The sequence below is a fragment of the Dermacentor albipictus genome, chromosome 1 (assembly GCF_038994185.2).
Source record: "Dermacentor albipictus isolate Rhodes 1998 colony chromosome 1, USDA_Dalb.pri_finalv2, whole genome shotgun sequence".
Classification (NCBI taxonomy): domain Eukaryota; kingdom Metazoa; phylum Arthropoda; class Arachnida; order Ixodida; family Ixodidae; genus Dermacentor; species Dermacentor albipictus.
Window position 1 is genome coordinate 499,022,591 of NC_091821.1, and position 17,562 is coordinate 499,040,152.

Below are 17,562 nucleotides of genomic sequence, written 5' to 3' on the forward strand. Positions count from 1 at the left end.
ATATATACAAGGGCGAGTCATATGAAAGTGAGCCAATGTGAATATATGACAAACGGTGTACTTTATTTCAAAGTGGTCTCCATGAGCATTTCCACATTTGTCCCACTGACTAACGAGTCGTGTGATTCTCCTCTCATAAAGCTCTTGGGTTGCTTCTTCAAATAGTCTGTTACTGACTCTTTCACGCCTTTGTCCGACACGAATCTGGTTCCCTTGAGGTGTTTTTTGAAACGCTCCAAAATGTGGAAGTCGCAAGGCGACAGGTGTGGGCTGTATGGCGGATGTTGCAGCGTTTCCCACATGAAGTTTGCCAGTTTTGTATTAACGACATCAGCGACGTGGGGACAGGCATTGTCGTGGAGCAAGATGAACCCATTCCTCAATTTTCCACGTCGTTTGTTCTTGATTGCGACATGCAACCGATCCGACGTTTCACAATATCGGAAATGATTGATAGTCTCTCCAGGTTTAGGAAATTCGATTGATAATGGCCCCTGACGATCGAAAAAAGAAGTCAACAATGCCTTTCAGGCAGAAATGACAGCTTTTGCTTTTCTTGGGGGTGGTGAATTCAGATGTTTCCACTGTACGATTAGCCGTTGTGTTTCAGGCTCGTAGTAGCGACACCATGTCCCCGGTCACAATTGCTGACGAAAAGTCATCACTCTCATTGTGATGCCAAATTAGATGAGTCAAAGCAGTGCTGAACCTCTCTCTCTTCTGGCGGTAGTTTAAAGTGTTGGGCATTCATTGCGCACACAAGAGCCAATAACCAAGATATTCATGAATTATTGTGTGACCCGAACTGGGACTGATGTTTACACGTCCTGCCAATTCATCGTTGCTTACCCCCCGTTTTTGTCTAACCAGCCTTTCGGATTGTGTTGGGGGTGATTGCACGGTGGCTTTGGCCCAGTCTTGGATCATCTTTGTAACTTTCACGTCCTTCTTTGAACCGTTTGCTCCAACACTTCACATTGGCCAATGAAATGCAATATTCACCGTACATGGCAGCCATATGGTGACTAATTACTTTTGGGGAAACGTCTTCATCTGTCAAAAACCTCACGACACCAAGCTGTTTAACTTTTGGAGTGTCCATTCTGTCACACAACCATGTTCACTCAGGAAAGTCATGGGGTGCATCTGTGAGTGCAATGCTCCAGTTCTACAGCGCGCTGTTCCTGGGTCTCCTACGCTACAGCTCACCTGTACTAGGTGGGACCGGTAAGACCTACCTGCGAGCCCTCCAGTCTGCACAAGCTCAAGCTGACTCCCGGTGCATGGGCGTTGCCGTGAAATCCAGCCCAATTTCACAAATTTGAGTTAAAGCGTCTTTTCGAGCGTAAAAAGGACATTCTAGACAAAATCGAGCATGATTTCCGGCGGTGGGGGTTGTTTTGGTCGGCGGCGCATGACAGCACGAAAAAATTTCGGGGGGGTCTAAAGCCTCATAAGCCTTCCCCCCTGGCTACGCCCTTGACTGGGTGTCTGCCAGACCGGCGTCCACTCAAGACAACCATAGCAAATTAGGAATCCATTCGTTGTTTCGCTTAGGCATGCACACACACGAAGGGGCCTGTAAGTACTGCGATGCCCCTGCCAGACCGGTAACCACTCATGACAACCGCAGCAAATTAGGAATCCACCTTTCGTTTCGATGAGGCATGGTGGTTGAGCATCCTTTCTGCCTGGGGTGTTATACGCCAACCGTAACGCCACCTAACTTTCTGCCGCCCCCTGCTATGCTTCTCTTGGAATCCAGTCCGTAACCCTTAATGACCATCGGTCATCTTCCCTCCTCATTACAGGCCGTGCACATGCCCATTTTTTTTTCTTGATTTTAACTAAGATGTGATTAACTCGTGTTTGTTCCTTCACCCAATCTGCTCTCTTCTTATCCCTTAATGTTACACCCATCATTAATCTTTCCATAGCTCGTTGCGTCGTCCTCAATTTAAGTAGAACCCTTTTTGTAAGCCTCCAGGTTTCTGCGCTGTAGGTGAGTACTGGTAAGACACAGCTGCTATACACTTTTCTCTTGAGGGATAATGGCAACCTGCTGTTCATGATCTGAGAATGCCTGCCAAACGCACCCCAGCCCATTCTTATTCTGATTATTTCAGTCTTATGATCCAAATCTGTGGTCCCTACCTGCCCTAAGTAGATGTATTCCCTTACCCCTTCTAGTGCTTCGCTACCTATCGTAAACTGCTGTTCTCTTCCGAAACTGTTAAACATTGCTTTAGTTTTCTGCAGATGAATTTTTAGACCCACTCTTCTGCTTTGCCTCTCCAGGTCAGTGAACATGCATTGCAGTTGGTCCCCTGAGTTACTAAGCAAGGCAATATCAGCGAATCGCAAGTTACTAAGGTATTCTCCATTAACTCTTATCCCCAATTCTCCCCAATCCAGGTCTCTGAATGCCTCCTGTAAAAAGGCTGTGAATAGCATTGGAGAGATCGTATCTCCCTGCCTGATGCCCTTCTTTATTGGGATTTTGTTGCTTTCTTTATAGAGGACTACGGTGGCTGTGGAGCCGCTATAGATATCTTTCAGTATTTTTACATACGGCTCGTCTATACCCTGATTCCATAATGCCTGCATGACTGCTGAGGATTTGACTGAATCTAGTGCTTTCTTATAATCAATGAAAGCTATATATAATGGTTGGTTATATTCCGCACATTTCTCTTTCACCTGATTGATAGTATGAATATTGTCTATTGTTGAGTAGCCTTTACGAAATCCTGCCTGGTCCTTTGATTCACAGAAGTCTAAGGTATTCCTTATTCTATGTGTGATTACCTTAGTGAATACTTTGTAGGCAATACTTTGTAAGCTGATCGTTCTATCATTTTTCAAGTCTTTGACGTCCCCTTTTTCATGGATTAAGATTATGTTGGCGTTCTTACAAGATTCCGGTACGCTTGAGGTCACGAGGCATTGCATATACAGCGTTGCCAGTTTTTCTAGAACAATCTGCCCACCATCCTTCAACAAATCTGTTGTTACCTGATCCTCCCCAGCTGCCTTCCCCCGTTGCATAGCTCTCAAGGCTTTCTTTACTTCTTCTGGCGTTACTTGTGGGTTGTCAAATTCCTCTAGAATATTCCCTCTTGCATTATCGTCGTGGGCACTCGTACTCTATAAATCTCAATAGAACTCCTCAGCCACTTGAACTATCTCATCCATATTAGTAATGATATTGCCGGCTTTGTCTCATAATGCATACATGTCTCTTGCCTATTTTTAGTTTCTTCACTGCTTTTAGGCTTCCTCCATTGCTGAGAGCATATTGAATTCTATCTATATTATACTTCCTTATGTCGGCTATGTTATGCTTATTAACTTGGAAAGTTCTGCCAGTTCCATTCTAGCTCTAGGCTTAGAGGCTTTCATACATTGGCGTTTCTTAATGAGATCTTCCATCTCCTGCAGTAGCTTACCGGTATCCTGTCTAACGAAGTTACCACCAACTTCTATTGCACACTCCTTAATGATGCCCATAAGATTGTTGTTCATTGCTTCAACACTGAGGTCCTCTTCCTGAGGTAAAGCCGAATAACTATTCTGTAGCTTGATCCAGAATTTCTCTATTTTCCCTCTTGCAGCTAAATAATTGATCAGCTTCTTATGTACCAGTTTCTTCCGCTCCCTACTCAAGTTAGGGCTAATTCGAGATCTTGCCATCTTATGGTCACTGCAGTGCACTTTGCCGAGCATGTCCACATCTTGTATTATGCCAGGGTGTTAGTGCAGAGTATGAGGTCTATTTCATTTCTAGTCTATTTCATTTTACGTCCACTTTCGGTTATACTGCTTGCGGAAGAAGGTATTCATTATCCGTAAATTATTTTGTTCTGCAAACTCTACTAATAACTCTCCCCTGCTATACCTAGAACGTATGCCATATTCCCCCACTGACTTGTCTGCAGCCTCCTTCTTGCCTACCTTGGCATTGAAGTTGCCCATCAGTCGCCCATCGCCCATTGGCACCGGGATTGGAACCACGGTCCTCTTGCATGTGAGGCGGATGCTCTACCTCTATGCCATCGCTGCATCGGTCACTGATACCATATATGGAAACAAAGCACTGCATAAGCAGAGGTTTGTCTGCAGCGGCTTCTGTGAAACTCACCCACATGTCACCCACGCGCTGCTTCTCGTGATCTCCTGATTAGCAAGGCAGTCGTGCCACACTTCGCTCCATTTGCAGTGTGCCGCACTACGGATTATTCGTGCCAGTCAATGTACCGTGAAATGAAAACACGTATAGAGCTGCACTCAAATTTTGCATTAGAGAGTATCGTAATCGCCAGTGAATTTTTCCCGTTTCTTTTTTTCATCATTTACCAGTATTTCGTGAAAACATGGTAGCGTGCTCAGCCATAAGTCGCACTAGCTACCCATTGTCACAGCTTGAAACTGAAACTCGGCAAGAAAAAAATTTCTTTTGTGTTGCTTTAGGCAACACTTGTTCATAAAGGGTTAATGGCAGATTGATATAAGCGTTGATCTTCTGGTCCTCTCCGTAGAGCGTGGTTAATGCTGTGATCTGTTGTGGTACGATGTCAACATCATTTTGGCATTGCAGGTGTTGGAAGACGAGCCAGAGGAGCAGCATCCGGCTGATCTGCCTTCAGCTCTGGCGGCCCTGGAAGCAGAGCGGCAGAGGTATTGGCTTGATTTGATTGGTGGGGCTCAACATCCCAGAGCAACACGGGCTATCAGAAATGCTGTAGTAGAAGGATATGGATTCATTTTGAACATCTGGAGTTATGAACCTACTCTCAAAGCGTGGTACAAAACATTTTTTGCATACCATCCTGGTTGGATGTGGCATTTGACTCCAGAAGCTCGTGCTCAGGAGCAGGATGTTGTAGCCACGGAGTCATCAACGCATGTACGTGGGTTTTATTGGTCTACTGGTCCTTGTGAATTGTTACCAGTCTAGCAGTCTGTAAGTATGCATGTGTGGTAATTATGGTATGAGTAACCACACATTAGAAGGTGCATTTTCTGTTCAAAGAAAAAAATGCTTTATGTTTAACACTGTAATGTCCAACGTATTGTATATTATGGTGAGTTTGATGCCTTTGAAAGTTGATTTAGGCATAGGAAAATTAATGCAAAGCTCATAGTTCTGCTTTTGATATGCTGGAGTGAAGTTTCAGCTGTGGGCAGTTCCACAAACCAATAACAAATTTATTTACTATTGTACTAATTAGGCTTTAATTCAACTACCATTCCTTTAATACAGATGGACTCTTCACGGCCAAAAATAAAGGTTAACAATGTGTTTGAATTTTCCTTGATGTGACTGCTCGCTCCATCCAGACTTTCCATGACGTTGTCCATATCAGCTGCCCAAAATGCTACCAGTTCTCTTCTGCCTAAGATGGATAGAGATGGCGCTTCCACGCGGGGCTGGAATATGTTACACTGCTGTGCACAACATTAAGGAAGATCAGCATGAGCTTGGGGCTTAACCCTGTAATGTCCAAACACAATTCCACACGAAGGAAAATTGGAAAATATTGTTGACATTTATGTACTGACATTTATGTACTAATTGATTAGCAAATGGGTTGTTATGCTATCCGTAGCTGAAACTTCACTGCAGCATATTAAAAATGCAGTTATGGGCTTTGGATTGGGTTTCCTAACTTCAATCAGCATTTTGAGGCGTCAAACTCGGCGTAGCATAGATATTACATGGTTAAGAAAATGCTTCAGTGACTGGCCTCCTGTGGACTTGTCTATCAATTTTCTACATACTGAAAATATGTTTCTCGTCTTGTTTCTTTCTTCTACAATATATTTGGTGGAGGTTCAGGGTACTGCTGTACATGATGGAGCCTCGAAGCAGACATAGGCTGGCCACTAACATGATGGCCGACGGAGCTGGTGCAAGGACTGCCACCAGGCCGACAGATGTGACCGCTACCACAGCACCGACACTCATCTTGTCCCAGCCTGACGACCCGGGAACATTTTGCGGGACCTAAAATGTCAACGTCGATGAGTGGCTCCAAGTGTACCAGCGTGTTAGTGCTCAAACAGATGGGACCAAACTGTTATGCTGGCAAACATAATTTTCTACCTAAAAGGCACGAAACTGGTCTGGTTTTGAAAGCACAAGGAACAACTGATGAGCGGGGAGTGATGCAAGCAAGAACTCCTCGAGTTGTTCAGCAAACATGTTGGTCATCAATGAGCTGCGTAAAAGGAAATTGGGTCCCGCATCCAGACGTCGACCAAACCATATGTGACATACATCCAGGACGTTCTTGCCCTTTGCCACTAGGTTGACCAGTGGATGGATGTCAGAGGAAGACAAAGTGAACCATGCACTGAAGGGCATGGTGGACAATGCTTTTAATCTTGTAGTATATAAGAATTTTTCTGCCATTGCCAAGGTTATTGACAAATATCGATGCTTCAAAGAAGCAAGAAGTCATTGCAATGCACATCAGTTCACGCGTCTTCCAAATACCGCTGCTACGTTGTCATGTGAAGGCTTTCACTTTGCACGTCAGCTGCCAGCGTCCGAAAGCCTCGTTCGTATTGTTCGCCGAGAGATCGAAGCCGTGGGACCGATTCACTTCCAGCCGTACTCTGTTTATTCAAATCTAGGCTGATAGTAATTTTTCCAAATAATCATATACCAAATTCTAGGGTTAGCTTAGATCCGAGGATTAAAAAAAAATAAATGCCAGTTTTTCATTGAAATTGATAAATATGGGGCATAGCTAGCACCATCTAAATAAGTAAGTATCACAGCTGCTACTAGCCATGTCAATAGCCAAATCAAGTATGTGAGCGATGTAGCCATTTTGACCTGTGTGCTTATGCTGTATCGGCGTGCGGCATGGCATTATGGTAATGGCACCAAATAGGTGATGTCGCTATAGTGCCGCTTTCAAACAAAAGTTGTGCTAGCTGTGGAAGCATTGTCAAACATTCATGCCGGGCGGGACTTCGGCATCAATGAGAAAAGCGTGAGTCGGAGGGGGCAATTAACGGCAGGTGCTTCTCGCATGCCCCCCAACAAGTATCGCATTGCACAATTTTAGTTTAGCCTACGCTATAAAATAGTGGATCGTCACTGCGCATGCTCAGTACGCTGAACGACCCATAGCACATAACATACGCACACTGTTTCTCAGATTTAATGTTACCAGCTTTGCATGTTTTACGTAGTTTACGTAAAACATGGCGGCTGTTCCGGCTGCCCGCTTCAAATTGAATTTGGCTTTGCTTTTGCTTTTGTAGTAAATGACTGTGTAACAGCTTTCACTTAATCTCTGGCCGCTTCAATGACAAAGTATTATGGATAACCTTGCAGAGTTTTTGAGATGACTTCTCGTTTCGAATGAGTTGAAGCCTAACGAGAGAAACATTTGAGATGTCAGCGCCACCTATCGGTGATGTCGGGAGATAGCTGTGATGACGACTTATGGCCTCTGATATTGGAAGATCTCACAGGGCCGACTAAAGCTCTAATAAACGTGCATTGCTTAGTGTATGCTGTACTATAGCATATAGCATACATTATAGTTGCGTATGCTATACTACAACTGTCTATTTACCAGACCACAACAGTGATGATGACGTAGAATGAGTTCGGCATGCTCATATTCAATAATTGGGGTTTTCTTTTTGTGAACGCTGTCCCCCCTTTTTGTTTGGCCTACATTCAAGGTAAATTTCATTTTTTTTTCTGCCTTTGGACTTTTGAGGGTCTGCTTAGAATTGAGGGCAGCCTAGGTTCAAGTAAATGCAGTATTCTAACGATCCTCGACTGACGATTTCCCTTCTGCAGTCTGTCGTGTGCAAAGAGTCGGCCAACCTTGGCATTCAGTCTGTCTGTTCCGTCAACTGATTGGACAGCTACACTTTTCCTACGATCGCTTCTTTGCAACGCCAGTAACCCCCTCAGCCTTTTCGCAACCTAGTGGAATGGCAAACGTTCGATGACCAGCCACTTTGCTTCAACTGCCGACGTATTGGCCACATTTCCCATCACTGCTGCGATACCTGGACATCATCCCAATGTCAGTCCGTGTTCCAAACTTAGCCGACTGCTTGTCCCAGCATCCAGTCGGCCTTCTGGATGTACCTGCGACCAATGTTTCTGCTTCTGTATTTTCATCGCTTGCTTTTGTTGGCCTCGCTACTGATGATGATGATGCAACATTTACTGGGCCCGAAATAAATTGGTGGTGCACGCAGGCACCAGACGGGGTGGTTCCCTAGTTACGGAACCCATATGTTCCCAGCAGCTCCTGGCCCCTGTCTGTCAGTGCGAGCTGAATTGGTAGGGCGGGGCTGGATAACAAGGTCTCCCATCGCTCAAGGGGTTGGGTATTGGGGGTGTTGGTGGGAAGGGGAGGAGGGGGGGTCTTGAGTTCTGTGCACTCTGCCAAGACGTGCGGCAGGGTGCCCTTTTCTCTTCTGCAAAAAGGACAGAGCATATCGTATTCCGCAGGGTACATGCAATTCATCAGTACGGGATGCGCAAGCGATCCCGCCTGTGCTCGATGCAGGATCGTCTGTTGTCATCTGGTGAGTTTGGGGTGCGGTTCTAGCAGTCTGCACCTTTCCTCTCGGTACATCCGGGTAATGTCCTGAAAGCTGGTAACCAGGTGTGGTAGCTCTTCCGGCTTGTGCTCGGCCCGGATTGACATTTCTCGGGCATGGTAGTCGGTGGTGGTGTTGCCTGCTACCTGCGAGTGAGCCGGGACCCACACGAGCTCTATGGCTCTTCCTGGAGGCATGCGCTTGGATAGAGTGGCTCGGGCCGCGAAGGAGATTACCCCCCCTGCGGAAGCTTCTGTAGGCTGTCTTTGAGTCTTAAACTACGGTGTCCACGCTCGGCTGTGTGAGTGCGAGGGCCACGGCCGCTTCGGCAACTGCGGGGTCTGTTGTCTTCAGGGACGTGCTAACAATCGGCCTGTCTTTTGATGTAACCACCATCGCTGCACGGTCACTGTGTTTTTGGAGCGAGGCGTCCGCGTAGAGAACCCTGGGGTTCTCTTCCAGCTTCCGGGCTATGGCTTTGGCTTGCATGGTACGCCTCTCGTCGTCCTTGCCCGGCGTCATGTTCCGGGGAAGGGGTTTGGCCTGAATGGTCTTCCAGAAGGGCCGTCTTGATGGGTAGTGGCTCGATCTGCCATCCTATCTTACTTAGGACGGCTCGTCCATGTTCCGTGTGACTGAGCTGGATTCTCTGATTAGAGAGGTCGGCTTCGATGAGCTCCTCCATCGTGTTGTGGGCGCCCATGTCTAGCAGTCTTTGCGGGGATGAGTATATGGGCATGCCCAGTGCTTGCTTCGTTGCCTTACGAAGCATTGTGTTTAGGGTGTTCCTTTTCGCCTTCGTCAGCTGGAGATACGGGGTGGTATAGGTAACCCGCAACATGACAAACGCGCGTACCAGGCGCATGGCATCGTCTTCTTTAAGGCCTCGGTTTCTGTTAGATACCCTCCGAATCATACCAAGTATCTGTTCAGTTGTAATCTTGTTCTTTGTGATGGCGGCGTGTGCCTTCGCGTCGCTCTGAAGTAGTAGGCTGAGAATCCTAATCTGCTGTGTTGTCTTGATGGTCGTTCCGGTGATGGTCATATCATGTTCGGCGGCAGCTCCTTAGATTTTCCCGGTTGGATCATGAGCAGCTCTGATTTCTGGGGAGCGCAGCTCAGTCCGCACGACTTTGTGTACTCGTGCACGGTTGTTGTTGCCCGCTGCAAGGCTTCCTCCATCCAGGCATTGGATCCAGCTTGGGCCATCCACACCGTAATATCGTCGGTGTAGAACGCGTGGTCCACGCCTTCGATTTGTTTGAGTAGATTGGGCAAGGGCAGGAGGGCCAGATTGAAGAGCAGGGGCGACAAGACCGATCCCTGAGGGGCGCCCCTATCGCCGAGCTCGACAGGGTCCGACTTCTCTTCCCCTATCCTGATGGTCGCTGTTCGGTTTGACAGAAAATCTTTTTGTAGCCGAATGTCTGTCGGCCACACCTGGTCTTACGCAGATTCTGCAACACACTCGCGTGGGACATGTCAAATGCTCCCTTCAGGTCAAGGGCGAGTATCTCGCGCGGCGCATGCCTTGTTGCCGGCTTGACGGCCAGTTCGTGGAGTTGGATCATCACGTCTTGGGTGCTGAGATGTTGCCTGAAGCCGTGCAGCCGGCGAAGTACCATGCGCTCTATCACCTTCCCCACACAGGACGTGAGGGAGATGGGCCACATGTTGTCCATTGTGAGGGCCTTGCCGGCCTTTTGAATGAAGCAGACCTTGGCGCCCTTCCATTCCTTCGGCAACTGCGAGCTCTCCCAGGCTTCATTGATGTGTTCTAGGGGGTTGCAGGCCACCGTATCGCTCATGTTACCGAGTAATTTGTAAGTTATGGCGTCCTTGCCGAGTGCACTTCTCTTGTTACTGTCATCTATCGCTGTCCACAGTTCCGTCATGGTAAACGGCCGGTCCAGTTTTTCGTTGTTGGGTCCTTTGTACCTATCGGGCACCGGGTACTGGCCCTTCTCTGTCGTTAGGTATTTGGACTTGAGGTCTTCCAGTAGCCTGCGGCTGTCTCCCTTGTACGTGTTCAATACTTTGGTGAGGTTGCGATTGGTCGCAGTTTTGCTACTCAGCTGGTCAATCGGATGCCTCAAGAGACACCACGTTTTCCACGTTGAGAGCTTGCCCTGCAGGCCATCGCAGGTCTTCATCCAATTTTTCTTACATAGTTTGGCCGCGTGCTCGGCGATCTGTTTGTTCCAGACTGCTATGTGCTTGGCCAGCTTTCTATTGTGTCTTTGAAGTTTCCACCACCGCGTTAACGAGTGTTGGGCCGCCCACATGTGGGTCAGTCTGGTGTCCACGTACGGTGTCTGTGACGTCGTTGCGATTTCTTGGGTAAATTTATTGAGGGCCTTCTTCTGGTCCCTCGCGCATTCGGTGTAAGTCCTTTGTGTTTCAGCTTGTCCCGATTCTTCCTCGGACGCCTCTTCTTGTTCTTGGGTAAACTTTTTCATCTTGTCCCAATTCGTGATCCGCACCGTCCCCAGCACAGCCTGATTTCGGGAGCCTCAAATCCCGATGCCGATCACGCTGTGGTCAGACCCCAGGTCCACTTCTTCGCTTCTCCAGGAGACGTCTAGCGTGCCCGATAACCACGACAGGTCTGGCGTGGTGTCCCTCACAGCACTGTTGCCTCTTTTGGTGGTTACGTCTGGCTCGTTCAGGAGGGCCATCTCGTGATCCTCCATTGCTTTGGCCAATGCTTTTCCTCTCTTCGACTGGAACTTATATACCCACGTTGTGTGAGGGGCGTTAAAGTCGCCAAGGATCAGAAGCGGCCTGGTCCCCGACAACCCTTCCGCCTGGCTCACGATGCGGTCAAATTCGTACTGCCGTTGTGACGGCCGGCAGTACGCGCTCATTACAAATAAATTGCCCGAGCTGCCAATTTCTCTCACATGAATTTCAACCAGTGTGTGCTCGCACCTGCCCTGCGCCGTGACTTGTTGAGTTGCCGCCACGGTGCTGCGGACGAGGACTGCCGTTCCGTTCTCCGTGGGGTCCGTGTAAGTGATGTACCCCGGGAGTCTTGGTTTCCTATTTGTTTCCTGTAGAGCAGTGTTACGACTTTGCACCGCTGCACCACTATTACGACTTTGTGGTCCCGTAGCGCTCGTCACCCGTTTCGTGACAGAGCGTTGGTAGCGAAGACTCCGAGCCAGGCGTCGATGAGAATAACAAAAGGGACTTTATACACTATATACAGGTCATTATACAGGACATGAACGGGTCGGCACTGGGGCCGAGTGCTCACAGCAAACGCGACTGTTCCCGCACGGCGACGTCCGGCGAAAACGCGTGACACATCTCACCCCAATCGATAGCGGCACTGTCTCCCGGCGGGTCGGCGGATCCGGTTTTCGAGGCGGCCGGCTCGCGGCTTTATACTCCCCGAGAACCATTGTCACTCAAACGGCCCAATACAAAGTCAGCACTCGGCGGTCGTCCGAGAGGTCCAACCAGCGACCGCGCTGGCCACCCGGTTCAAAGTTCGCGCGCGCGGTTACCCCCAGGCAATAGGAGGTGCGGCGCCGGGTTTTCTGGCACTTGCTGACACGTTTGAACACGTTGCCTGCCGATGCTTCTCCCGCAGGACACCGCTGCCTGACGGCTCAGCATCTTGACTTTTCAAGGGAGAATTTGGGCGCTCGCTGGATAAATTCTGCATCTTGCAGATTCGGAATCCGGGCTTGTGGTAATGGCACAACAGCATCCCCGCCCTCAGATAAGGCGCCGGGAAGACGAGCTGCCTCCACGTGGCTCGGATGCCAGGCGCGCACGTTCGTCAGGCTCGTCCAAGTTCACGTCCAGTGTCGGGACGCCAGGTAACTTCACGTGCCCAGGTCCGACTCGCCAGGACAGGAGCTATGCTCACCGCGTTGTCGCCAAGGCACCTCGACCAGCTCCGCTCGGGTCGTTCCTAAGACCTTGCTTCTCGCCTCTGGTCCCGGTTGGTCGTTCTGCAGCTTGCAAAACCGACCGGCAAAAGGCAACACCCAACACGAAGTGCCCTCTGTCTCCCGCCAAACACCAGACAAGGCCATAATCCAAATCAACCTAACTGAATTGCTATCCCCCTTTTTGCTCCCGCTGCAACAAGGAGGCAGGTGTACGATCTGGTACACAAGGCTCAAACAACCAGTTATCAAATCAACAACACACAAAATATCATGAACAATTAATAATCAGCAATAATAACATCAAATAGAATGGTCCCCTTGAAATCGCTTGAACCGAAAACATACTACTGAGGAAGCAAATGAGGTCATTCATTTTTCCCGGCGATATTTTCGCGGAATCCGAAGCTGCTTATATTTGCGACCCTGCTTATCCGTGTTGCGGCGGTACAATAAGCCAGATTCCTTGTAAAATGAAACCCTCTTTTTTTTTCACTCCCCGTTTGACGCTCTTCCTCAGATCGGCTAATGAACAGTCTTCCTGTTGCTCGCGAATCAGACTTTCTCTTTCAACTGCAGCCTGCTCCTGCCAACTGGCGGAAACCGGAGCTAGTGTGGAGCCCGCGTCGCCTAATTGCGGCGTCGCGTCTATATCGCGGCTAGCACTGCACGTGTCACACCCACTCACTTCCAGAACCCGCTCGCCTAGGCCAGCCTCCGAGCTCTGCCTCTCCCGTGACTGCTCGCCCCTCAAGTTACCTTGATCGGTCCCTGTGCCGCACCGCTGTTCGCTCACCGACGCTAAGTCAAGTTCACTCGACAGCAGGCGCGCTCTGGATCGCGTGAGGGCCATGTACGCCACGTCGGCAAAGAATGATTTGCCCTGATCCCTCAGCAGCTGCTCCGAGCTATTTGAGAAGAGGTAGGAAAAGCGCTCCGGGAGGGCGGCAGACACAGCGGCTTCTGTGTTAAGTTTCCCAAACTCTCCTTCAACGATAACCGTTGCGATCGGTAAACAGACACTCTCCTCCTCGGCCACTTGCCGTATCCTAGCGCACTCTCCCGTAAAATCACTCGAGGAGACGAAAGACGGGTGAACAACCTCCATAGTTGCTGCAGAGTCCCGAAGTGCTCGGCACTTCTTACCGTTTATCGTAATTTCCTGCACATAGGGCTCCAATAGTCGTAGGTTTTTGTGCGTTTCCTGTATTGCTGCAAAAGCAATTTTCTCTTGGCAGTTCGCAGCGATGTGCCCTTGCTTTTTGCAATTGTAGCAGGTTAACGGTTTCCGTTTTTCGAAAGAACACGTCTCGTTTCGCTGTTTTGTTGCAAAAGCAATTTTCTCTGGGCAGTTCGCAGCGATGTGCCCTTGCTGTTTGCAATTGTAACATTTCCGTTTTTCGGGCTTTCCGGAAAACCCAACTCTCCTATCTGCCTTTTCTACGCGCACTGCCTTGCTGTGCAAGCTGCGGCGGGTGTAATACTCTTCCGCTAACTCTGCTGCCTTGTTTAGCTTAACCTCCTTTAGCCAATCTTGCAGCCAGAGCCTGACATCCTCATCAATGCAACTGCTCCAACGATGCCATTAGAACTGCTCCAACGCGATGCATTCGACCATTTTGTTGCGGTCGTCGTAAACCTCTTCGCCCTTCAGCCATTCCACCAGTTCGGCTTTTAGACGAAACGCGAAGTCAACATTCGACTCCTTGCCCTTTTCTGCATACCGGAACCTCTGCCGGAAAGCTTCGGGCGACAATTTGTACTTCTGCAGTAGCGCTTCCTTCACATCACTGTAGCTCTCAAACGCCTCTTTCGATAAGCAAGTTATTGCGTCTGATGCCTCCCCAGGAAGCAAGGCTAACAGATTCTGTGCCCAGAGGGATCGCTCAATGCTATTCCGTTCGCACACGTGCTCAAATTTCACGAGGTATTTGGCCATATCCTCTCCGACGACAAAGGGTGGAAGTTGATCGCGTATTCTTGGAACGTTAGAAGTGAGACTAAGCGCCGGCGAGTTATTTCGGGTCTCCAACTCTTTCATTTTAAGCTCGTGCTCGCGACGTTCCCTCTCTCTCCTTTCCTCCTTTTCCTCGCGACGTTCCTTTTCTCTTTTCCTCCCTTTCCCGACGTTCATTGATATCCGCCCAGGCCTCTGCGGCTTCCTCAGCCGTTACGTCCCCAGTCCTCATGACCTCAAGGATCGCATTCTTTCTTTTGGTCGAGCCCAACTCAATGCTCAACTCCTCACAAATTTCGAGAAGTTCCTTCACCTTGTACTTCTCCATCGTTCACATTGTCCTCCTGCTGTTTACCCTTTTTGAATATACCTGCCGTACGCTACTATAACACTACTAGTAAGACATATGCAAGTATTTCACACACTGCCCCGTTTACCCCCTCAGCATCCCCTGGTTTTCAAAACACTCTTACTAGGCTTGAAACACACAAGGTTATCACAATGCAACACCAAATCCTTCCCTAAGCTACTATAACCTGTGTCAGAGAAAGTTTGGTGTTTGAGGTAAACTTCAGGCACTCACCGCGCCGAGGTAGCTGATGCCGGTCAATCCCGTAGCTGCCATCCACTGTTACGATTTTGCACCGCTGCACCACTATTACGACTTTGTGGTCCCGTAGCGCTCGTCACCCGTTTCGTGACAGAGCGTTGGTAGCGAAGACTCCGAGCCAGGCGTCGATGAGAATAACAAAAGGGACTTTATTCACTATATACAGGTCATTATACAGGACATGAACGGGTCGGCACTGGGGCCGAGTGCTCACAGCAAACGCGACTGTTCCCGCACGGCGACGTCCGGCGAAAACGCGTGACACTTCTCACCCCAGTCGAGAGCGGCACTGTCTCCCGGTGGGTCGGCGGATCCGGTTTTCGAGGCGGCCGGCTCGCGGCTTTATACGCCCCGAGAACCATTGTCACTCAAACGGCCCAATACAAAGTCAGCACTCGGCGGTCGTCCGAGAGGTCCAACCAGCGACCGCGCTGGCCACCCGGTTCAAAGTTCGCGCGCGCCGTTACCCCCAGGCAATAGGAGGTGCGGCGCCGGGCTGTCTGGCACTTGCTGACACGCTTGAACACGTTGCCTGCCGATGCTTCTCCCACAGGACACCGCTGCCTGACGGCTCAGCATCTTGACTTTTCAAGGGAGAATTTGGGCGCTTGCAGGATAAATTCTGCGTCTTGCAGATTCGGAATCTGGGCTTGTGGTAATGGCACAACAGCAGTTACATCGGGCTTGTTTTCCTGCCTGTCAATGTGTAATAATAGTTCCGCTTCTTTGTTGTGAATCCCGCGGCAGTTCCATTGGTAAATTATGGTGGTGTCCCCCCCGGTCTTCTTCTTGTGCTTCTTACTTGGCCTCTGCATCATCCTTTCCGGACGTCTCGAGTCAATTGCGCCTTTTCACGATCGCGCCTTTGATTTTTTCGGCCCGCTCCATTTTCAGGGACATAAAGCGGTTCCACACCGATGTTGACGATACTATTGGCGCTAGGCGCTTATGCTTCACCGATGGTGTGTGAGGCTAAAATTCGACAGCTTCGAGTTGGGCGTCTATTTTGCCTAGCCTTTCATTAATTTGGGAAATTGCGGCCAAAATGGCCGTCAGCTCTCCTTCTCTCGGGATCTGTGTCGTTGCCGTGGTCGCAGTCTCTGCGGTCGCCGCTTCGTCTCCGCTCAACGGGCTCATTTTGGCGTCCATCGCCTCTTGATTACTTGACGCACGTGGTGTGGCCCCAGCCTCTCCCCTGAAGGGGGGTCCCTTTACGGCAACCTGCGCAAGCCTGCGGCGTTGTTTGCCACCGTGATGTTGTTTTGGGGGCTTGCATTTGCCGAGCTGCCGTTATTCGCCAGCGGGTATTGCCACTAAGTGCACACGTATATACAAGGTCATCAAAGTCATTGATCATGTGTTGGCTAAGAACGAACCATTTCCATTAAGCATATTTACATTACCTACACGAAATATGACAGCATGTGCTAATACGGCCGAACGCCTTTATAACTAAGTACTTGAGGCGTCCAACATTATTAATTATACAGGCCACTTCGTTGTAAAGGTCGCTCACTGCGCAGCTCACAGTACAACCGGGACAGAATTATTCCTTTGTTATACAGGTCATTTCATTATAGAGGCATTCGTTGTAGTGGCATTCATTCTAGAGGCACTCGACTGGGATCACTTTAACTCGTCTGCTTGTAAAAATGTTTATGGAAAGAGGTTACTCGAATTAAATGCTGACCTAGAACTGGAAAGCAACGCTTTGTGTGGAACTACAGATTGCCATAAAACACAGGTCTGCTATTAAAATGAACGTCACCAATTCTTGATCTTCATAGAGAAAACAGCACTTGGTTCTATTAAACAGATATCCTGTTGCTACAAAAATAGTTTCCAGACCGTCATATACTAAAACTCTGCTGTAATCGGTGCTGGCATATCAATTTAGAGTTCTCTTTAGTAAGAGAAGACTGTACTGTATATGTTGATTTCTATGCACCCTAGTTACTCATAGCCTCCTACATTCTTGTTATGTAATGCTAGGAAGCTCTTCAGCATGTGCAGCACCATGTTTTCTTATGTTTTCTTGATAAAGTTTGTAATCATGAACGTTTCTGAGAAATTTTGAAATATTTGATTCGGTGTGCAGTTTTTTTTTTTCTTGATTCGATTCAAAATTTGCTATTTGGTATTCCCACACCCCCGCTTGTTACCATATGGCACATTTTCGCAATTTACAAATTGTGGTTGAGAAGTTCACAAGGTACATCCACTTGGAATGAATTATCTGGATGGCACCAGTTTCAAGGTATTGATTGCCTAACATAGTGAAGAAATGCACTGTTGGTCCAGTTACTTTCGTGCTTCAATGCATAAAGTGGTGTTTTGTTAACCCTTAAAGTGCCAGCAAAAAATGCAAAAGTACATTCAGAAAATCACATTTTCTTTGCGGCACATGTAGATTGCAAATTATTTGCAGGTTTAAAATATATGTGACATGGGGTTAGTAAATTCACAACTTGTGTCTTAAAATACACATATTTGAAACGAGAAGGCAC

At 48.5% G+C, this 17,562-nt stretch overlaps 1 protein-coding gene across 5 annotated transcripts in view; it reads left to right on the forward strand.

The window, feature by feature from the left end:
• Positions 1-17,562, forward strand: part of LOC135920358 (rootletin-like) — a 380,210-nt gene that overhangs the window by 86,599 nt on the left and 276,049 nt on the right. For all 5 annotated transcript variants that reach the window (XM_065454609.2, XM_065454610.2, XM_065454613.2 and 2 more), the window contains one exon: positions 4,598-4,677. In XM_065454609.2, coding sequence (XP_065310681.1) covers positions 4,598-4,677 — 80 coding nt within the window. The remainder of the gene's footprint in view (positions 1-4,597; positions 4,678-17,562) is intronic.